Consider the following 22,865-nt stretch of genomic DNA (forward strand, 5'->3'; position numbering starts at 1 on the left):
GTTCATGACAGAAATGACCAGTTCCCTGTTCCCCAAGCCCACTAAAGACAGCCACTTGAAACTCTCTCAGCCTTTTTCTTCTGATATTATTATAGTTCCAAATAATAGAGGCATGCAGCTGTCTTTTGATTCTTCGGTTTGGGACATCGGAGGTTGATTTCTTACTTTGTCAGATGAAAATCTCTTTCTCTTACAGTCCTCTCCCTTGTACTTTGGATACTGTATGGTACTCTCTAGAGTACTGTATAGTAGATTTTTCTTTTTGTTTATATATAAGTAGGGTTTAGTTTAAGCTATATTAAGAATTCCCATGTACAAATTCACTAAAGCATCCATAATAATTAGTAAATTCTTAATTCGGGTTTAATAGGTAAAATTCTCTAAGAAACCTAGCAGCTCTATATCATATCCTCCATGTAAAAAATTTAATTGCTACCTCTAGTTTATTTTTTTTTTTTAATTTTTTTCAGCGTTTTTTATTTATTTTTGGGACAGAGAGAGACAGAGCATGAACGGGGGAGGGGCAGAGAGAGAGGGAGACACAGAATCGGAAACGGGCTCCAGGCTCCGAGCCGTCAGCCCAGAGCCCGACGCGGGGCTCGAACTCGCGGACCGCGAGATCGTGACCTGGCTGAAGTCGGACGCTCAACCGACTGCGCCACCCAGGCGCCCCTGCTACCTCTACTTTAATCTTGCTAAAATTATTCTGTAATATTCCTTGAATTTTCCACACCCTGTAAACGCATTTGTCCTAAATTGGGGTTTTAAGCCCAGTGAAGAAAGCAATTACTATTGCTAGGGTCCACCTGATAAGCCACAGGTAACATAACTCATTACAGAATGGCATAAATGTTATCAGTTAAATATGTATTCCTTTATGTTTGGAAATCAATTCAACTAAAAAGTTTGTTTTTTTTTTCTTTTTATAGGAGAGTTAATCTTGGTCTATCCGGTGTGAATATTTTGTGGATTTTTGGCGAATAATGTGGGTCGTTTAATTCCAAACATTAGGACTTTTATTTGATTGAACCAGGAGTTGAATCTAAGCATCTCTGAGTCACTGTGTCTTTTGAAATAAGATACATATGTGTGTGTTAACAGACTCTTTTAGATTTAAGGAAAAAATAGCTATTATGAAACTTATTGTTAAAGTATTTCCTGTGTCCTCTATAGCGAGAGACATTACCTTCTCTTTTTTTATTACCTTTCAGATTTTTCAGTTGTCTGTGAAACTGCAGACCTTCAGATATTTGTTGACCCAAAACAGTGCAATTTCCCCTTAATTAAGAAATTTGAGTCCTTTTTCATTGTAACCTACAAATGAGAATCATCCACCTGATTTTTCCCCACAAAAAAATTATTTTTTTCAATCGCATTATTTGGTGTAAATACTTAAAAAGAAACAAGGAAATTGCTAATTCACCTTTTTTATCTCTTTACTTCCCTGTTGTTCTATAGATCAGCCCAAGGCCCACATGTAAAGAGATGAGATCAACTTGTATTAGTCCATGTGCATTTTTAAATAATATTGAAAGAGGTGTGACAGTGTTGGCATGTTTAGAAGTCAGCTCTCAGATTAACTCACAGAGTTAAACTATCTGGGTCTTAGGTTAAAAGGCTGAAGACATTAAGAAACTCTGGCTTTCTTTTTAATAATTCAATCTGACTGTGTTATTTTAAGAGTTCTCTTTTAAGATCATACAATATCTGTTTAAATTTTTTTACATATGTTCAAAATATCTGGAGAGTAAGAAGTGACTGAGTTTTGCTTGACTCTATTTTCTTACGTATCTATGTATAGGACCTTGAAGGCTAGCTAGCAAGTATGTTTGTTTTCCAGATTGACGTCCTGTTAGAGACCACTTCTGTCACCTTATGGAAACCTGGAAACAAAACTAGAATCTTCTGAGTAACTGCATTTTGGTCCTATATGTGCATCCCGTTTTTAATAATTTGTAAATTCTGTTTTTCAACAACTCGTTCCTGTGTTTTGAAAGTCCTATGTCCAGAGGAAAGGAGGTTTCTTTTCACTGCTTTTGATGTATGTTGAACATGTTTGCTGTGGTATTTTAGAAGAAAATGTCAATTAAACATGTTAAATACGAGAACATGTGAAAATCTAAGTACTGTTTCAAAACTTATTGAAGGTGTCACGGAATAACAGTTGTTACATGGTTAACATTCTTTATTAAAGGGAATAAGGGGAAAATTTTAACACATTAAGACAAAGGTTTTTTTTCTTTATAGGACTTATGGCAGCTTTTAGTCCAAAAATTCAAAGCTATAATATTTTTATTTTGTGACTATCAAGAAAATATAATATGTGGGAAATATACATGTAGAAAGACTAGAGATACATGCTAAAAAAGAAAAGCTCTTTTGTTTGCATACTGTGAGTCCAGCGTGGGTTACTATATTCTCGGTAGTTTTCCTATACTGACTAGTCTCCACAAGTGTTTGAGCCAACTTATACTTTAATGTAGCCTTTATTAAAAATACTTTGATAAATTAGTTGGCATTCACACGTCAGGAAGACAGTGCACTGCAAATATGGTAAAATTTTTTGGGTCTTTGTGTTAAAATGAGTAAATACCCACTTTAATTAAATGTTATTTATAGGGTATTTTTCACGAGTTTTTCTTTTCATTGCTTGACTCATCCTTGTGGGATCAGATCCACCAATTATGTTGATTTTTAGATTATGTTCTCTGTATCATTTATCCTTTTTTCCCCCCCGCTATGAATATCAGCCTTTACTTCAGCCAAATTTGTTTTAGGAGCGTATCTAGGTGTTCATAATTTAGTTCCCACGAAGACATAAAAATGCTGTGTTGCTTGGCTTTCTCGAACTGATATATGGTACACTTTAAACTGATATTTCCGTGGTGAAGACATGTAGCATATGGCTGGCACTTCTAAACCCGGCTTCGGAACAGAAGTCCTTTATTTTTTTAGAATATCAGTCTTTTAAATGTGGACTTTTCCTCAAAGGTCAGTCTTGGTCCTGTGTTTCCCTGTCTCTGCTTTTCCTTAGAGATCTCATTCACTCCACAACTTCGTTTATCACCTCTCTGCATCTGATTCCCATATTTACCACCAACCATAACGTCTCTCCTGCCTGAGCTCTGGCGTCCGACATTTCCATTCGCGTGTCCTGTGGACTGTGCGACCGGAACTGAATTCACATCTGCCAAAACCCGCTCGCTCTTCTAACCTCCCTTTTTCTGTTCATTGTACTACCAGTTGCCCACGCTCAAACCTCCGGTGTCATCTTTGATTCCTTCGCTCCCTGGGTCCCCAGCCCAATTAGGCAGCAAACCTCATCCATTCTTTCTTAACAGTGTCTCTTGCAGCTGGCCCTTTCCGTTTCTGCTGCCCCTGTGCTCATTTGCACCCTTATCAACTCACATAGGACCACTACAACAGCCTAATTCATCTCGCAGCTTCCTAATTGTTGCCGCGCTTCCAGACTTTCCAGTTCATCCCGCACATTCTCTTCAAATTCATCTTCCTGAAACACCTGTTTGATCATTTCATTCCCCTGATCAATTCCTTAGCCTGACATTTAAAGCCCTCCACAATCTGGCCCCAAGCTAGCCTTCTCCTCCCAGATCCTCGGGCCCAGCCAGGGCCGGCTGCCGCTTGCTGGGCTCTCTGTGCGCTTCGTCCCGCTTGTCCCCCTCACTCTCTGGGGAACCCCCAGAGCAGCCTGCCCCTGCCTTGAGACTTCACTCTGATTAAACCTGCTATTTTTTGGAGCTAGTCCTGACCACTCCAGCTGGCAGTCATTTCTCCCCCGGGGTGATTGGATCCGTGCCCCTTTTCTGGCACTCAGCAGCCATACGAATAGATTCAGAAGTGACTTTTGGTCTAACGGTGCGTCCTCGTATCTTTTCTCATCCGCCGAAAAGAACGGAGTTTTTTACCAGTCTGAGCTGTCCTGCTGTTTGGGACGACTTGACAATGGCTAAAGCCACCTTCTGGGGAAGGCTTGCATTCTCCTCTTTGAAGGACGCCTCTCGAGCAGCCAGGCACCCTGGCCTTCCCTCTGTGTTAGGCCTGAGGAGAAGGAAGCAGCCCCGGGACCGGACAGCAACAGGGGGGCTGCCCAAGTGAGGTGTGAAGAAAATGCCACAACCGGGTCCCTGCACCCCAAAGGTCTTCCTCCGTGAGCTGGGTGAGGCCCTGCGCCTTAGCACGCTGTTCCAAATGCCACAGCGTCCACGGGAAGGGGCGCGGGGTGCACCCATCCCTCGGTGACTCCGGTCCCGGCCGCCTCCAGACCGTGGGTAGTGGCCGAAGGCAAAAACGCGTGACTGTGAGCAACAGGGGGCTGGGCTCTCTGGCGGGAAAGCTTCTGAGAAGGATCGGGGGGGGGGGGGGGGGGCCTTGTCTGCACCCTTAAAATGAGAGGGGTTTGCACAACGAGCACCTGTGCTTCCTGGTGCCTGGTGACGTTGCCACATCTCACTGGGTGTGCCAGTGGCTTTCTGCTGAGTCTTAGAGGGTCGTTAGGTGTTGCTTCTGAGCCACATCTTTCTTTTTTTTAATTTTTTTTTTTTTAATGTTTATTTATTTTGGAGACAGAGAGTGAGTGGGGGAGGGTCAGAGAGAGAGAGGGAGACACAGAATCAGAAGCAGGCTCCAGGCTCTGAGCTGTCAGCACAGAGCCCGACGCGGGGCTTGAACTCACGGACCGAGAGATCATGACCTGAGCCGAAGTCGGACGCTTAACCGACCAAGCCACCCAGGCGCCCCCTGAGCCACATCTTTAATTCGAGCCCTGGAAGGTCATCCAGGATTCCATTTCCACACTGACTGAGCTGTACTCACCTCGGGGACAGGTCGTGGGTTCCACAGTCAGGGTTAGGAAGAGGAGTCCGGTACAGCAGAATGGGGCTGCAGAGCAAGCAGGACCCCGTCCACCCAGGGAAGTTTCACCGCAATGTCCCCTGCAGGCAGTCCCCAGCTGCTGCCGTGGGTGCTGTAATGACAGTTCAGAGCCTGGAGCCTGCTTTGGATTCTGTGTCTCCCTCTCTGCCCCTCTCCCGCTCGCTCTCTCTTTCAAAAATAAATAATAAACATTAAAAAAATTTTTTTAACACAATAAAGCTATAGTTACATCCTTTCATGTCCCCAAAGCAAAATGAATACTCCAAAACCAGTCTGGCTAGAAGAGCCACTGGCCTGAATGGGCTGAGGCTTGGGAGGACTGAGCTCTTTTCCCTGACTGGCGCAGGGTAATCACCTTTTACACGGATTCTGATTCAGAGATCACTGAGAAGCTACAAGCTAAAATAACGGATGACAGTGCTTTTAGGTAGGGAAAAAACTGGCTTTGCAAAGTCCCCAAACAGCCTATTAGCATAAACGTAAGAAATGGCCCCTTTGGCATCGTGAAGCCACTATCTCGTTCATGGACCAGGAGATCTTCATGGCCTTGACACGCCCTTGCCCCACCCCAACTGCTCTTGCCCAGCTGGATCTGCCCCCTGCTCCCTCCTTCCTCCCCCCACCCCCCACCCCACCCCCCCCAGATCTGGCCCTTCCCCAGCATAGACAGTGCCACCTTTGTACCTTGAAGGCTGGGCTTTCTGGTCTACCAAGAAAACACCGTCTCCTTCCTTTCCCATTTCTAAACTAGAAGGAAAAAATAACAACCCTGAATCAGACTCTGCTTTCATGAACTGCATCCCATAGGGGGAAAGTCAGAAGGTGGTGATCTGCTCCGTTGGGGGCAAGACTTGTTTTCTCAGGCAGCGGCCAGGCACGTTTCTTCCTCAGACACATGGTGTGTAGACTGGAACCGGGCAGCTCTGTGATAGTTTTGGCCCAGACTACAGGCATCAGCGCCCTGAGCTCCAGCTCCACAGAAAGGCCCCTTGTGCTCCTAATGGGGAGGGGCATCATCCACTGGACAGCCTGCGGGGCAGAGCGGTCCGGCTAACTCGTGAAAGGAAGACTTGGCAGAAGAAAGATCTAAAGCCCTCAGCCCCCAAACCTGGTAGTTTGAAAAGGTGTTAACGTGGCATCCGTCTCAAGTTAGTTAACCACTCTTAAAAGTAAATTCAGTAAGGGGCGCCTGGGTGGCTCGGTCGGTTGAGCGTTCGGCTCAGGTCATGATGTCGCGGTTTGTGGGTTCGAGCCCCACGTCGGGCTCTGTGCTGACAGCTCGGAGCCTGGAGCCTGCTTCGGATTCTGTGTCTCCTTCGCTCTCTGCCCCTCCCCCACTTGTGCTCTGTCTCTGTCTCTCAACAATAAATAAATGTAAAAAAAAATTTTTTTGAAAAAAAAAAGTAAATTCGGTACGATGTTCTGCTTCCGATTCAAAGTTCTGCATGAGTTCTTTAAAGTCTTTTTTAAGCCATCTTGAAAATTCCTGGAGCTAACTACCTTAAAGTTGTGGTTAGACTGTACTTAGAACTCGGAGCTAACGTCCACATCCCAGAATTATGGATTCTCTTAAATGAGACACAACGTATTTTCTATGCAGCCAGAGAAATGATCTTTCATTGAAACTACTCTATCTCTGAGTAAGTTGCTACTTTTTCCCACCTCAAGACTCTGTTTCCCCACCCATACGCCCTCCCCTCTCACCCACCCGCAGTAGTTTTCTGCTGGTGAGGGATTTGCAGCTCTCACTGGCTTGCCCTTCTGACCCTGTCCCGGCAGGTGCAACAATGGGGCAGTGCTAGAACAAATACCGAGGAAAACTAGAGACCCTGCAGGCAGTGGAACTCTGTAAATGATGGAGCTTCTGTGAGACTCTGGCTTCCTTCAGGTCCTTGAGGGCAGGTGCATGTGAGATACTCAGGAACTATTTGTTGGATTACCAAGTGGATTGAGTAGACATTCACTTGAAAAGCAATCCTTGGGGCGCCTGGGTGGCGCAGTCGGTTAAGCGTCCGACTTCAGCCAGGTCACGATCTCGCGGTCCGTGAGTTCGAGCCCCGCGTCGGGCCCTGGGCTGATGGCTCGGAGCCTGGAGCCTGTTTCCGATTCTGTGTCTCCCTCTCTCTGTGCCCCTCCCCCGTTCATGCTCTGTCTCTCTCTGTCCCAAAAATAAATAAAAAATGTTGAAAAAAAAAAAATTAAAAAAAAAAAAAAAAAAAAAGAAAAGCAATCCTTTTCTTGTTCTGGACTGGAATTTTCAGTGTGCTTTCCATGCTGAAGACCGTAGAGAGCTCTCTGGCTGGTGAGTAGAAGGGTGGCAGAGAGGGAAAAAAAAGCTAGGAATTGGCAGTTGGCTCTAAACTTGTAGAGAAGAAGGTGAGAGGACCCACTCTACATTTCCATGCATCCTTCCTTATTGGGCTCTATGGAAATTAATTCAATAGTAAGGAGTACGTATACGCCTGGGAGTGGGTGGAGCCATCTAGATGCACATCTGCCAGCAGTTTCTCAATCGGGTGCAATATTGGTGGCATCCTGCAAGCTGACACAGCCGGAGCTGTGTTAGGATAGATGCGAGGTGTGAGAGCTGGGAACCCCGTGATCCGGTCCCGGGATACCATCATCCCGTTCCCTGGCACACTGCAGAGTTTTCTCCAAGTATGTGTCTCATTGGACCAGAAGATGTACTTCCTGAGCTGCTTCTCTGGAACATGCTTTCTCCGAGGATAGCGTCCGTCCGTTCCACAGTTAGAGTCTGTGCCCACCCCCCCACCCCCCCCCCCCCGGCCACACCAGGATCGGCCACACTCCTCCACTGCTGGTGGCCCTGGAAATTAGTACGGCCTTTTCGGAACATAACACGGGGCTACACGTATATCTCCGTCACTCCTGCTGCATAACAAACTATTCCCCCAAAGCATCATTCGGTATCACTTTTCCCCGGGGAGCTGGAAGACTGACTCGTCTTTAAGGCTCGTTCATTCACATGGCTCGTGGTCGACGCTGGCTATTGGCCGGGGGGCCTAACTGGGAATGTGGGCGGAATGCCCACACAGGGCTTCCACATGCGGCCTGAGCCACCTCTTAATTCCAAGAGCAAGTATCTTGAGAAAGGAGGGGGGAGATGGGGGCAGAAGCATATTACTTTTTATAACCTAGACTCGAAAGTTGCACGTTTCTTCCACTGCATCCTGTTGATCGAGGCGGCTACAAAGAACGGACCATTTTCAAAGGGAGGGAGCCTAGACTCCACCTCTCCGTGGAGAGAGTATGTGGGATGGGTCATATGTTGATGTGGCCGTTTTTGAAAAGTACGATCTACCACAAAGTGCAATGCCCACCTCCTGCGATATTAATACTCTTTGGCTCATCGATCCCAGGAAAATGTGTCCTAGGAAAATATTCAACAGGAAAAAAATAAGTTATGCCTAAAGATATTCATTGTGAGCATTTGCCTATTGATTTATCCATCCCCCCAGTAAATATTGTTTAAATTCTTTTGCTAGGTGCTAGGAATACAGAGGAGACTTAATATACCCGTTCTCCCCTCCCATGGTTTCTAGTCTATAATAGCTAAAAACAAAATCCATCCAAATGTCTAGTGATAGAACGGTTTAATCAATTATTGTACCTCAATTCTGTGAGATCTATCCTTGAATGAGATACTTACAGACTTATTTTGACCTCTTTCTAAAATTCCTACAACTCTAGGGGCACCTGGGTGGCGCAGTCGGTTAAGCGTCCGACTTCAGCCAGGTCACGATCTCGCGGTCCGTGAGTTCGAGCCCCGCGTCAGGCTCTGGGCTGATGGCTCGGAGCCTGGAGCCTGTTTCCGATTCTGTGTCTCCCTCTCTCTCTGCCCCTCCCCCGTTCATGCTCTGTCTCTCTCTGTCCCAAAAATAAAATAAAAAACGTTGAAAAAAAAAATTAAAAATAAATAAATAAATAAATAAAATAAATAAAATAAAAAATAAAATTCCTACAACTCTAACAAGACTATGTAAAAAGATGGGGGAAATGTCGGGTAGAAGTGAAAGCAAATCAAAGTCGTACGTCTACTGTGGTTACAATTATGTAAAAATATGCATGCGGATCGCCAACTACAACAGAATATCCAAATGTGAACTCACTTGTTGAAACGGGAACGTGGATGATTGTTTTTCCATTTTCAATTCCCTCTCAATGGTATGTCGCTTTTACAATACAAAAAAAAAAAAAAAAAAAGTCCAGAAAGGGGGGTGGGGTGGGGGAAAGTGGTGCAAAATAGAATTTTACAGGTCAAAGGAAGAGAAGGCTCTGCTGAGTGAGAAGGTGAGGTGGGACAGGTGGCAAATGAGCTTCAGCAGGAGAAAGCAGCAGGGATCTAGCCATGAAGACAGGAGCGGGGGAGCTGACTTTGGAAAACTGCAAAGCATCCCACCCGAGCCGTGTTTACCGGAGCCTGGGAAGTTGGGACTCGAAGGAAAGGTTCACCTAAGGCTGCAGAGTTGACCGGAGAGACCCCGCACCTTTTTGAGCAGAGACTGAAGTCAAAGGTGTGCCCGAGGAAGATGCCCCTGCCCGCTGTCCCGAGGATGACAGAAGCAGGCAGGGAGGCCTGGGGGGGAGGCTGCTGCCGAAGTCCAGGTGGGGCAGGAAAGCTTGGAGAGCGTTTGTGAAAGCAGAAACGGTCACAACGTGGTACCTTTACGGTAGACACAGCCCCCGAGACTTCGGCCTGCGTGGTTATGACGATTGCAGCGCTACTCGCGGAAACTGGAGGAAGAAGAACCGGTTGGCAGAAGAGAGATTTTCAACACGCTGAGTTCGAGCTGTCGACTGGGACATCCAGATGGAATGACAACAGATAGCTGGAAACATGAAGTCTGAATCTTAGGGAAGAGATCCCCTCTTTGGCAAAATAGCCTGAACCTCCCACTCGGCCTAGAAGGCTCTTCCCCCAGCTGTGTGTAACATCTGCTTCCTGTCTTCAGGAAGAGCTCTGCTCAAATGCCACCTCCTTGGACGCTTTCTTGCCACCCTAAAATGGCACTGCTGTCACCATCTCCCTTACCCCGCTCAGCTCTTCTTCATTGCACATACGTGAGACTTTACTTACCCCCCACCAGCGCCCCCCTTTAGAGATGGGACGCCTGCGTCATCGTCCTGTGGTAAGAACTGCACGTTAATGGGCAACGGGGCGCCGATTGGCTCTTATGTGAATTTCCGTTATGAAATGATAATAACACATGGCATATATTCTTCTGACTCCAGAGCTCAGTCTAAAGATTGAAAACTTCTCTGCTCAGAAATACAACTTAGAAGAAAGGACACCCACCAACTGGTTTTTAAGAATGTCTCCTGCATAGCAGCAGGTACTTCCAGGCCTATCCCATTGGCCAGCCCTTAATCACAGGGACACATCAAGCTGCAGGGGAATCTGAGGAAAGTAGGTTTTGTCTGCCATGATCATGGCCATGGCCAGCTAATAATCCTAGCACTACAGACGAAGGGGAGGGGTTGGATGTTGGACGGCAGCAGCAGTCACTGAGGAGATGTCTATACAAATGCACAGAGCCTTGGCTGTGCCTGCCTCCAAGGGCCGTGAACATGGTACACAGACCATTGTCCCCTGGAACGGTGTTAACTCACCAAGGGTTTCCTAACCCTCTCCCTGGTCCCCAGGCACTGAAGATAAGGAAATGTTCAACATTTCTGTGTTCCAGATGCCAAGATCTGTAGAGCAAAACATTGCAGGGACGTCTACAGTGCTTCTGCTTAACAGTCTAAGTATTTTTAGCCAGCACCAGCTACATAATTTGTGGGACCCAGTGCAAAATTAAAATTGGTGGGGGTGGGGGGGGGTGGGGGGGAACACGCCTGGGTGGATCAGTTGGCCTGACTCTTGATTCTGTGATCTCAAGGTTCACAGGTTCAAGCCCCGCGATGGGCTCTGCGCTGACATCATGGAGCCTGCTTGGGATTCTCTCTCTCTGCCCCTCCCCTGCCCAAGTGCTGTCTCTGTCTCTCTCAAAATAAATTAAAAAAAAAAAAAAAAATGAAAATGTGGGGTCTCTTGTTAAAAATTACCAAGAATTTCAAGACAGCCACAACAGAGCATTAAACCAATCACAAGGCCCTTCTAAGTGTGGGGTCCTGGGTGGCTGTCCAGGTGGCAGTCCTTTGACACCAGTTCTGTGTTTAGCCTAGTAAAAGAAAGGATGTGTGTGTGCGTGTGTGTGTGTGTGTATCTTTTTTAAGTTTGTTTATTTTGAAAGAGAGTGTGTGAGCGGGGAGGGGGAGAGAATCCCAAGCAGAGGCCGCACTGCCGGCAAAGAGCCTGATGTGGGGCTCAATCCCGTGAACCGTGAGATCGTGACCTGAGGCGAAATCAAGAGTCAGATCAACTGACTGAGCCACCCGGGCGCCCCAAGGAGCTCTTTAGATTGTGTGAAACACCACAGGCAAGCAGTGTTGGCTTTGGGGGCCGCTTCAGTTTTGGGGTGAGATGTTTTTCCTTGTCATAGCTTAGAAAGCCTGGAAGTGGCCTTGGGGATCAAGCAGCTGGACCGTCTCATTGTACAGAAGACCCAGAAGCCCAAAGAGGGGCTGCCCCTGCCCAGGGTCCTGCTTGGGCCACTCTAGAAGTCCGGCCTTCAGACTCCGCGGTGCCGCAGGAGGTAGTCGTTTGTCCCCATCAGGCCGGCTCTGTGGTGCCAGGCCACAAGGCATCGTTGACACTCCTGGGACCTCCCAGCGCCCACTTGGGCTAGATTCTTCCTCCAGCCTGTACGGTCAAAGCAGACAAAACCAGGAGGCGCTCTGTCCTTGGTTCCTTCTAGGGGATGTGCCACGAGTCCTCGGGAGCTGAATGGTGGCTTGAAGAGCTTGGCCACTGCGCTCTGATACTTACTTCCTCTCCACAGATGCCTCCAGGCTGGGCATCCGCGGCCTTGGTGTGGAGGTGGGCAGAGAGGTAAGGGCGGGACGCGGCGCACCTGCCAGGTAGGTGCTGAGGGCTCGCCCCGAGGGCACTGGCCGGGGTAGAGGCCAGGCACGCCCTCCTGGTGGAAGCGGGAGCCGGAGGCCGCCGCGGGCCGGGGAGGGCGGCCGTGTGGGAGTCGCGCCGAGCCGGGACAGGCGCAAGGGCAGATGAATGTGTCACGGGGAGCGGGGCGGACGGGGTGTCAGATGGGCACGCTTGTCTCCGGGTCGGGGGGGGGGAAAGAAGGCTGCGCGAGACGCGAGGCGGAGGAGAAGGGAGCGATTAGCGAGCGGGCGTGAGTCACGCATCCAGTCCCCGGGCAGCGGCGCGCGCCGCGGGCTCCCCTGGGTGCGGACTCGGTGCCAGGCGGCGCAGCTGGCGCCGGGAAAGGTGCCAGCTTTCCTGCGGGGGCCTCGCGGGGTGGGGGCCGGAGCCGGGGATCTGATGGCCACCTGCTCCTGGCGCGAATCCAGAGGGCGCTGGTATCTGTGCCTGCGGGGCCCTGCCGGTCCCGGCGCCGCCACCACCCCCATCCCGTCGCGCCCCCTACCCCCCGCGGCGGGAGGACAAAGCGGGGCCGCCCGACGGTCGCACGCGGCGGGCCCCGCACCGCAGGAGGGAAGGGCGCCCTGCCTGTGCCGGCGGCGGAGGCCCTCCCGGCCAGGACAGATGCTGTCCCTGCCTCCCTGCCAGGCCGGGACGCCCAGGCCGGTGACCACCAGCTTCCCTGTGCCGTGCGGGGCCGAGGGCCAAAGAAATCAAGTGGTTTTCATCCCCGCCAGTAGGCCGCAGGGCTGCCAGTGGCCCAGGCCTTCATCCTGAAGGCACCTGGGTCCCCACTGTGGCCCGAGTTTCTAGAAGGCTCTGTTCAGAGTCGACGGCTTCTCCCTCCCCGACGTGGGCCCTGAGAGGGGTGGCCGTGGGTCCGAGGGAGCCTGCCTCAGAAAAGGCACTAGGAAGGGAGGCCTGGGTGGCTCAGTCGGTTAAAGCTTCCGGCTTCCGCTCAGGTCGTGATGTGGCGGTCGGTGAGTTCGAGCCCCACGTCGGGCTGTGCTGACAGCTCAGAGCCTGGAGCATGCTTCACATTCTGTGTCTCCCTCTCCCTCAAAAATAAACAAACATTAAGCAAGAAAGGGCACTAGGAAGCCCCCCTTCTCCAGGAAGCTGCAGCAGCCCCAGCTGCAGGCCTGGAAGGAGCTTCTGTTCCTAACCTCTGCCCTCTAACTAGGCTGCTGCCCGGGAGAGGGAGGTAGGGAAACAACGGCCTCTCCTCCTGAAGGTCCCTGTGGCTATTCAGGCACCAGCTCCACTGGCTTCTCTCTGTATCCACGGGGTTACTCGGGGGTGTCACAGGCCGGATGTCGGCCATTCCAAAACTGTACCTGTGGCTGCTGAGGAGGAGGGGGTCTCTTACACCCGCGTGGTCACATGAGTTGGCTCCTCTCCTGAGAAGCTCCTCTGCCCTGGTTGGGGAGAAGAGTGCGGGGCACTGGCGTGTGTCCGGAAAGCTGAAGGTCACTGCCCTGCTTGGCTAGACCTAAGAGAGGGAAGGGCCAGGCCGGTCTCGCCCTGGCCTCTGTCGCCACTGCCTGACCACCACACAAGGCCTCAGAAGAAGGGATCTGGCTACAAGACTTCGGTGTCATTTCCCCGCCTTCAACGTCAGTCAGCAAATTTATTGAACTCTTAATATGCTCAGGGCCTCGCCGCTCTCACCTGCGGCTGATCGCTGCCCTTCCCTGTATCCATTTTCTCTGTCTGCAAAAATGAGATCAATACATCTCAGCTGAGACGTAAGAGGTTCTTTCACGGCAGAGCTGGTAAAGGAACAATAGCCAGAGGCCTGCACCTTCCCGCGCAGCCCGACCAGCGTGAGGCAATGACTGAGGAGTGCACAGGAATCCCCCACCTGGAGGGAGCGCGGTGTGGGCAGGCTTCCTTCACACCCGCTGAGGTGCGAGGACGTGTGAAGGTTGGCCCATCTTCACACTTGGTAGCAGATGCCTCCCTGGGTCACAGTCATCCCCTGCGTGCGCGTGTTTTTGAACTTAAAAAAATTTTAATTTTACTTTTTTAAAGTTTATTTATGGATTTTGACAGTGGGAGGGGCAGAGAGAGAGGGAGAGAGAGCATCCCAAACGGGCCCCGCGCCGTCAGCACAGAGCCCGATGCGGGGCTCGAACTCACAAACCGTGAGATCGTACGTAACCTGAGCCAAAACCAGGAGCCAGACGCTTAACCAACTGAGCCACCCAGGTGCCCCGAGTGGTATAGAACTTTTCACGTCACCTCTGGTTAGCCCCCTCTGCCTCAGCGTTTGAAACCTCATGGTTTATGTACCATAAATACGTATGCACAGCCGCTGGGGTGGTTTAGTCCTCGGGCCATTTTGTCGGTATATTTGTGTTTCCTGACCTTTTTAGAATATCCTTGAGAAACAGAACACGGTTCCTGTTTCTTTTGTTTCCTTTTTGCTCACCAGGGTCTACCGTGGGGTTCTGTACGCAGCCGGTGCTGAACTGCTTGCTAAATAAAATGGTGACAGCTTAGAGACGGTCCAGAGAGACTCAGTTGGTTGAGCGTCCGACTTCAGCTCAGGTCATGATCTCACAGTCTGTGAGCTCGAGCCCCGCATCAGGCTCTGTACTAACAGAGAGACTCTTAAGAGGCCCGTGGCGGTTACTGGAGATGTAGTGTGCCCCTCTCTGCAAGGCCCTGTCTCCTCAGCACCCACACCTGGCTGAGGTGACCTGCCTGGGCCGCCCGCCCTCCCTCACCCCCTTCACGACATGAATCTGAGGGTGGGCCAGCTCCTGGCAGACCCCACAGCAGAGCTGGGTGCAGCTGAGGCAGCCCAGCCAGTGGCCATCTTGCATCTGCGTGGTTGAGAGCTAGGTTGGATGGGCTCAGGCCCTTCCATCCCCACAGAACGGGGGGCACTGCTGTTGGGCTGCTCAAAGCTTATCCAGAGGATGCCAGACCTGAGTCTGCACCTTAGCTCCCAGGCAGCAGGATCGAGGGGAGGGAGCAGCACATCCTCAGAGCCCCCACCATACTCGTAGGCCAAGCGGCCCCCAACCCCCCATGGAGCAAGAGGATATGGGGGCTTTAAGGGTCCAAAGTCTTGGCAGGCTTCTTCGTCTCCCCACCTCCCAAGCTGGAGTCAAATTTTAATTGAAGCCTGCGAAGCACAAAGTCCTACAGACACCATTAGGAGAATCTTCTGGAAAATAGAGACTGACAAGAATCCCTGCAGGGAAGAGGATGAAAGAAATCACAGCTCACCAAGCCCTCTGGGCAACCAGTCCCGGGGCACCCAGCAGACGGCTTCTCCATCTCTGTCGTGCCCAAGTCCTCTCCCAACCCTGATCTCATTAAAAGGAAACCAAAAGAGCTATATTATTTGGCTTCCATCTGGTCTCTTGAGACTCAAGGACTTTAATCAGTAAAATGTTAAAGAATAAAATAACTCTACAATAACAAGAAAGCCGCCAGCTGGCCCTTCCAGTGACCTTGCCAGAGTGCCTGGGAAATGGATCACACCATCTGGGCTTGACTTCCCTCCTGGGGAAGAGTGAGCAATTATGCCATTTTAGGATCCAAGTTTACAAAAAATTTATTTCCCCAAATAAGAAAATGTGTGCCCCCCAAACAGCTTGTATCTAATATATCATCTGCTTCCTGCATCCCACTGCCCCCACCCCAAACCAGCCCTCCTCTCTTCCCTATTCCAGGCCCAGAATTCCAACATGGCATCTTCGGGAAGGGTTGACAGTTCAAGGCACCACAGAGGGCTCCCTGTGAAGAAACGTGGACAAGTCTAAGAGCAGGAAATAAATTACACTGGTTGAAAAGATAAGAAAATTGGTTGAATTCCTCCTCCAGGTCCAAGTGTAGGACTTACCAGACCTCTTCCTGGGGCCATCTTGCTCTCATGGGGAGAACCTAAACTCAAATCTATGAAGGAAAGACAGAGTGGGCAAGGTGCCCAGCAGGTGACAGTTGAGAGAGAAGAGTGCTGGTGGTTCAGGCTGGGTCTCCCTTTTTCAAGGAGCCCCTGAGAGGGAGCTTCAGGGTGTAGACCTGGGAGGCAGCCCTTAAATTCCCACATAGCTTCCTCTGGCAATGGCCGACTAGCCCTTAACCCATCTGGTGTGTCCCTGGGAAAAAGAGGCAAAGGGGAGCGGGAAGGACTCCACCACAGTAGCAGGGTTGAACCTGGAGCCTGGGGCTCAGTCTCTGTGCTCTGAAGTGCCGTGAGGAAGGGGCTCAGGCTCTTCCTCCCCAAGAGGGACAAGGAAGAGGAAACAGTCTGAGGTAAATCTCCCCATCGAAGGGTATATTTTCAGCCTTGAGCCACTTGGCTGGCTCCCCCTCTCACCCCACTCCCCTCCTCAGACTCCTTTTCCACAGCCTGTGGAAGCCCATAGAAGCCATGGAAGCTTTGCCAGGTTCAAAGGGTTAGGCACCACAAGCAGGCCCCGGGGTCATTGTCATCTTGGTCTTTAGGGCCCTTTCTGAAAGAACTGGCCATCATCCTCCCAGGAGCACCCCAGACCGCAAAGGTTGGTGTGGCCCGAATGCAGTGGGAAGAAGCTACCTCCCTGAAGGGTGACCTCTGAAGTCAGACCCCAGAGAGACACCCTCGTAAGGTCAACAAGGGGCTTTCAGGGTGAACAGGGCCAGTGAGAGGCACCTGGGTGGGGGTGGGGGGATCCTGAGTCTGGGACGAGAGCTTCTTCCAGGCTGTTAAGTGTGGTGTCAGTTGCTCAGGAAGTATCTAACCATGGAGCTGTGGATATTCTGGCACTTTCCAGGTCACCCTGAGTTTCTTCTTATGTCTCATCTTCACAACTTTTGAGGGCAGGTTTTCTCATTTAAAAAACTTTTTTTAATGTTTATTTTTGAGAGAGAGAGAGAGACAGAGAGAGAGAGAGAGACAGAGCATGAGTGGGGGAGGGGCAGAGAGAGAGGGAGGCACAGAATCCGAAGCAGGCTCCAGGCTCCAAGCTGTCAGCACAGAGTCCCACGCGGGGCTCGAACCCACAAACCGTGAGATCATGACCTGAGCTGATCTGAGCTGAAGTCCGGTGCTTAACCGACTGGGCCACCCGGGCGCCCTAGATTTCCTCATTTGAGAAAGGAGGAAGGCAAGGCCCAGATCACATTCTAAGTAGAATCACTGAGACCCAAAGCCATGTACTGTTTATTTTTTTTATTTTAAAAAATTTTTTTTCAACGTTTTTTATTTATTTTTGGGACAGAGAGAGACAGAGCATGAACAGGGGAGGGGCAGAGAGAGAGGGAGACACAGAATCAGAAACAGGCTCCAGGCTCCGAGCCGTCAGCCCAGAGCCCGACGCGGGGCTCGAACTCACGGACCGCGAGATCGTGACCTGGCTGAAGTCGGACGCCCAACCGACTGCGCCACCCAGGCGCCCCAGCCATGTACTGTTTAAAGCTCATGTAACTAAAGTGCCCCGGCCAGTGCCCCGGTCCAGGCGCACCCGTGGCATCAGGGCCCCCCTGGGCCTGCCAGCTTGTTGTCTGCAGGGCAGGCTCTCCTCCAACAGAGGCCGCTGGCCCCCACAGCTTCAGGCTCGCAGCCTATCTGGTCAGCAACCCCAAGAGAAAGGCCCCGAGTCTCTAATTCTTTAAGAGAAAGTATTGAGAATACTCTTATACGTACTACCTGGATTTGTCGTATCTTTATATTCTGTCCTGAGCTGGTGTTTTAAAAATGATCTTTTAAAAAAGAAAATACAGGGGCGCCTGGGTGGCTCAGTCGGTTGAGCAGCCGGCTTCGGCTCAGGTCATGATCTCGCAGTCCGTGAGTTCGAGCCCCGCGTCGGGCTCTGTGCTGACAGCTCAGAGCCTGGAGCCTGTTTCAGATTCTGTGTCTCCCTCTCTCTCTGCCCCTCCCCTGTTCATGCTCTGTCTCTCTCTGTCTCAAAAATGAATAAACGTTAAAAAAATTAAAAAATAAATAAATAACAATAAAGAAGAAAATACAGGAAAGGGACAAATCGTGGTACCTTCAGACAATGGACTATTATTCAGCACTAAAAAGAAGCGAGTTCTCAAACCATGAAAAGACATGGAAGAAACCTGAATGCATATCATTAAGTGAAAGAAGCCAAGCTGACAGGGCTACATAACGTGTGATTCCAACTATGTGACGTTCTGGAAAAGGCAAAGGCAAAACTACAGAGACAGTAAAAAAGATCAGGTGTTGCCAGGGGTTGGTGGCGGGGGGGGGGGTAATAGGTGGAACATTTTTAGGGCGGTGAGAACACCGTGTATGAGACCGTACAATGGTGGATACGTGTCATTACTCATCATCAGTCCAAACCCACAGAATGGGCCCCACCGAGAGTGGACCCCGAGGTAAACCACGGACTCTGGGTGATAACCACGTGTCCATGTGGGTTCATCAGTCGCCACCAAGGTACAGCTCTGATGCTGGATGTTGTTGGAGGGGAAGGCTGGGGTGGGGGAGGGGAGGCACATGGGAAAATCTCTGGACCTTCTCAATTTTGCTATGAACCTAAAACTGCTAAAAAAAAAAAAAAAAAAAAGACGAAGTCTCTTAAAAACACACAGAAATACAATTATTAAGAACGATGACACCCAAGTCTCCACGATGCCTCCCCCCACCCCCCGAGCTAGTTTCCCAATTCAGCCTCAACAAAGTACCACAAACTGAGACGCTTCAACCACGGGAACGTATTCTCACACAGTGGTGGAGGCTCGAAGTCCGAGGTCAAGGCGTCTGCAGGATCGGTTCCTTCTGGGGCCAGGGCGTTGGGGGGGTGGGGGGGGGGTCCATTCCCTGCTTCTCCCCCAGCTCCGGTGGTTGGCTGGCAACCTTTGGTCTTACAGACGCATCACCCCATTCTCTGCCTCCATGCTCGCGTGCTGTCCTCCCTACACATGTGTGTCTGTTCTCAGATACCCTCTTGTTATAGGGACACCAGTCATACTGGATGGGGACCCATCCTAATGACCTCATTTTAACTCAATTACCTCTGAAAAGACCCCGTCTCTGAATATGATCACATTCTGAGATACCAGGGGGTTAGGACTGCAACCTACGTTTTAGGAGGTGGCGGGGGGGGGGGGTACCCGTTAACACCCACCCACTGAAGACACAGCCTTGCCCTGACCTGTGGCGGCCGACTGAGCGCCACATGGCTGTGTCGCTGTTCGGACTGCGTGTGTCCCTGGCGGTATTCCGGCTCGGAATTCTCACGGGTGATTTCACAAGCAGGCTGCAACTCACACCTGGCTCTCCCCATCTAGAGCAGCCTGTCAACGCACGGCAGGGTTAGACACATTTTCCAGGTGTCACGGGACGATGCAACACGTGGCAGGGTGGCCTTCACTCGGCAGGTGCAGCCAAGCCTCAGCCCGGCACATCCAAAAGGTCTCCCGGAGACTTGGGCGCTCCCAGCGCTTTTCTTCTCTTACGACGTCTCTGAGCCACAGAACCCATATGCCAGACATTCCGCGGAGGCAATTCCGAGGCGAAGTGTCTCAAGATCTATCGCCCAAAACACACTTACTGTCTGACACAGCCATTTCTATTCCTCTTAGAGTCCCTTTTTGCATTGCTGACTCCCAAGAAAGCTAATTAATTATTGGAGACACCACTATGAAATTGACACGGTGATTAATCTGATAATCCCGTTTATGAAATTACCTCTGAAATGCTAACTTTTCATCTTTTGAAACTCACTGTGTAAATTACTCTGAAGATTACATTGTACCGGCTTTTGGCTCTGTAAATCTTAACGGCGGTTTTTTGCCAAAAGCAATAAAAGCTGTCCCGAATTTTATCAGGTCAATCAGGAAAGAGGCAGGCAGGCAGGAAATTGAAGGTGACATACTGCAAGTGGGGGGTTTGCCTGACGGATTGTTAGAACCTGCTGTTGCCAGTTGGCTACAGGAGACTTTGCGCTGAGGAGAGGCACAGCGGTAGCCTCCTGAGGCAGAGGGACAGGAGCCCCTGGTCGCAGGTGTCGAGGCTCCTTGACACAAGAGCCAGTGTGGTTCTAAGCGGTGGTCCCTTCCCCCCTTCTCTGCACCACCATCCCTACGTCCCCTCCCAATGCACCTCCTGCAGTGGTGGAGACCTCTTGGTGCATGACAGAGACAATGCCTGCCCTCCTGGCGCTTCCATTCTAACAGAGGCAGTCAGACAATAAACAAGATAAATGACAAGTGACAGGGTGTGAAGAGGATAAGGGAGACCTAGCGGGGGTGGAAATACACACTTTTTAAAAGATTTTTTTCATGTTTTATTTATTTTTGAGAGCGAGAGACAGAGGGCCAGCAGGGGAGAGGGAGACACAGAATCTGAAGCAGGCTCCAGGCTCCGAACTGTCAGCACAGAGCCCGACGCGGGGCTCGAACCCATGAACTGCGAGATCATGACCTGAGCTGAAGTTGGACGTTTAAGTGACTGAGCCACTCAGGAGCCCCTGGAAACATACAATTTTAAACCAAGGGTCAGGGAAGACCGTGTTGCCTCGTTTACCTCACCCTGGCCCTGCCTCGTTGAGATGACATTTGAATAAAGAACTGAAGGCGAGAGATTGGCCATGTGGATGCTGGAGAAAGAGCTTTCCAGGGCACAGCCAGTGCCATGGACCTGGCATGGAAACCTGACTGGTCAAGGAACAGCGAAGGGGAGCTGGAATAGAACGAGCAAAGGGGCAGTGGCAGGAGTTAAGGTCACAGAAATTTGGAATCCATGAGCCATGGAAAGAGCTGAGTAAACCTGGCACTTTGGGGTGTTTTGCAAGGGAAAAGCAAGTCTGTCGATCCTGTTCTCTGCAGGTGTTCCCTCCCAGCCCTGGGTCCTGTCCTGAAGGCGTCTTCCAGGCAGACCCCAGCGTCTAAGGGCCCACTCAAGGAGAAGGGAGTGGACTGCACGACGTGTAGGTGAGCACTTCCCAGGCCTGTAGTCCCGCCGCCAGGGTTCTCGATGCATCTGCCCCGGGAAACTGAGGCACCTCCCTCCAGCTTCCCACAAAGCATCCACCTTCTTTCTGCTTTGCGGGGGCAGGAAGCTTACTGCCTCCCACCTCCTTCTGTCCCAGGTTTTCTCCCATTTCTGCCTACACAGGTGAGAGCCGAACAGTGAACCCCCCACCCCACCCCTGCTCCCGCCCCCAGCCAGAAAGGCCCATGCCTGAGGTGGAGCCAGTTTGTGATGAATCTCTTATGAAGCCTGGAAACCAGAAGAGGTTTCTGATGCCCTCAGCGTGCAGGAGTTGTGGTCAGCAGCTGGAGTGACGTGGCGACAAATGGAAAGCACCTGTCCCCTGGAGGGGGGAGGGTGGGCACCTCCAGCTCACTCTGCAGCAGGAGAACTGTGGGCTTCTCTGTTTCAGACAAAACCTATCTATGGCCTTGAGGCTCTGGATCCAGCCTCTGTGGCTTCCCTCCGGCTGAGCTGCCCCACGGAAGGATTTTTCTGGAAAGGGACAGCCAGGTGCACACTTGGGGAGGCTCTGAGATCTCCGCCATCCCTGTTTTCTGCCCCCTAGGTGTGGGGATGGAGCCACTGACCGACAGCTGTCACAGTAGCATGTGTGGTTGCTTTTTTGGTGTGTCCCTGGCCCTCCCCGCTCATCTGCCACTGCACGGATGGTGCCTGACTCCTCTCCCCCGCTCCTCCCTCCATCCAGGCCCACACCGCGTTCCAGAACAATCCCCCACCGTGCGTCTGTGGAAGGGGCCGGTCTCCCTGTTGCTTTTCCAGTGAGTCTTTTCTTCCCCTGAAGCACATCCAAGAGAGCCGCACCGACTGCCCTCTGGGTTGCCATGGAAACGAAGCATTCTTCCCACTTCCCTCTTCTGTTTACCTTGGTCAGGGACTGCGGCAAAAACCAGCCAGTCGCTGTAAGGGGAGGGAGGGCGGCTGGGGGAGAGGGAGGGAGGAGGGGAAGGCAGCCGCTCTAAACCAGATCATTCCGGTTCGGAGCGGTTCCCCGCTCTACCCCCGAGAGGCTCTCCAACTAGGCGTGGGCCGCGGACGGCGGCTCCGCGCCCTGAGATCAGTGGAGAGGGTCTGGAGGCCACTCCGCACCCCCCCGCCCCGGGCTCCACGTCCGCCTGCGCTCGGCCTGCCCCGGCTTCCTCCCCGCCGGTGCGGGGGGTTGGCGGAGCCTTTGTCGTGCCGCCCGGGCTCGCCGGCCTCTGCTCGGCGGTGGTCGGTCGGTCACGACACCAGGGCGCCCGGCGGAGGGTGAGGGAGCGACGGGAGCCGACGTCCAGCCCCGCTCTGTGACCTGGCCCAAAGCACCCTCACCCTGCCCGCACCACTGCCGTGGCCTCCCAACCGAGGGCCCCGCTTCCTCTGGCACCCTCCCTCGGCAGCGGGGGGGACCGGTTCGTCCTCTCTCTGCCTTCCAGCTTCCAGTTGATCTTAGAATGAAAACCACACGATTTGCCCGGCTCTTCCATCATCTGCCCAGCCTGCCTCTCCTTGCTTCCCTGGCCTCCCCTCCCGGGTTCCCGTCCTCCGGCTACGCGGCTTCTTCCCCTTCCAGAAGACGCCAGGGGCCGGGTTTTTGTCTTTGGAATGCTCTGGCCCCTTGATGTAGTGGCATTCTCTCTCATGTGCTTTCTAGCTCCTGGCGCGCAGTCACTGCATCCTCGGGGAGGCTCTCCCTAACTTGTCCGCGTCCGGCCGCTCGTGCTTCTTCACAGCAGCTGTCTCCCCGCTCCCCGCCTCCCGTGGAAGCTCCCTGAAGGCAGGCGTGCTCCCCGCCGCCCGGCCCGGCCGGCTCCCGGCCCCGCGCGGGCGCGTACTAGGTGCTCAGTTAGTGAGCGGTCCGAGCGGGCGCGCGCCGGCGCCGACCCCGGCCTGCGCACCGCGCGCTCCCGCCTTCGGGCCGGGGGTCGGGCGCCCCCTCCCGGCCGAGCTCCGCCGGCTGCCGCTGCCCGCCAGGGGGAGGCAGAGAAGCCCCGGGACGCGAGGTCGCCGGCCCGAGGCCGG

General features: G+C 51.9%; 2 protein-coding genes across 8 annotated transcripts in view; one reads left to right on the forward strand and one right to left on the reverse strand.

Moving 5' to 3' along the window:
- The window catches only part of TMEM209 (transmembrane protein 209), a 39,088-nt gene extending 36,465 nt beyond the window's left edge, over window positions 1–2,623 (forward strand). For 3 of the 4 annotated variants that reach the window (XM_058724273.1, XM_058724270.1, XM_058724271.1), the window contains exon 15: window positions 930–2,623. In XM_058724273.1, the coding sequence (XP_058580256.1) occupies window positions 930–984 (55 nt within the window). In that variant the 3' untranslated portion in view covers window positions 985–2,623. Of the gene's footprint in view, window positions 1–95; window positions 190–929 lie in introns of those variants that run through there. The other variant, XM_058724274.1, reaches the window with a different exon arrangement.
- Window positions 2,624–15,424: 12,801 nt separating this feature from the next.
- Window positions 15,425–22,865, reverse strand: part of KLHDC10 (kelch domain containing 10) — a 71,696-nt gene continuing 64,255 nt past the window's right edge. For all 4 annotated transcript variants that reach the window (XM_058724277.1, XM_058724279.1, XM_058724281.1 and 1 more), the window contains one exon: window positions 15,425–15,655. In XM_058724277.1, the coding sequence (XP_058580260.1) occupies window positions 15,440–15,655 (216 nt within the window). In that variant the 3' untranslated portion in view covers window positions 15,425–15,439. The remainder of the gene's footprint in view (window positions 15,656–22,865) is intronic.

This window comes from Neofelis nebulosa, chromosome 4 (assembly GCF_028018385.1).
Source record: "Neofelis nebulosa isolate mNeoNeb1 chromosome 4, mNeoNeb1.pri, whole genome shotgun sequence".
Classification (NCBI taxonomy): Eukaryota; Metazoa; Chordata; class Mammalia; order Carnivora; family Felidae; genus Neofelis; species Neofelis nebulosa.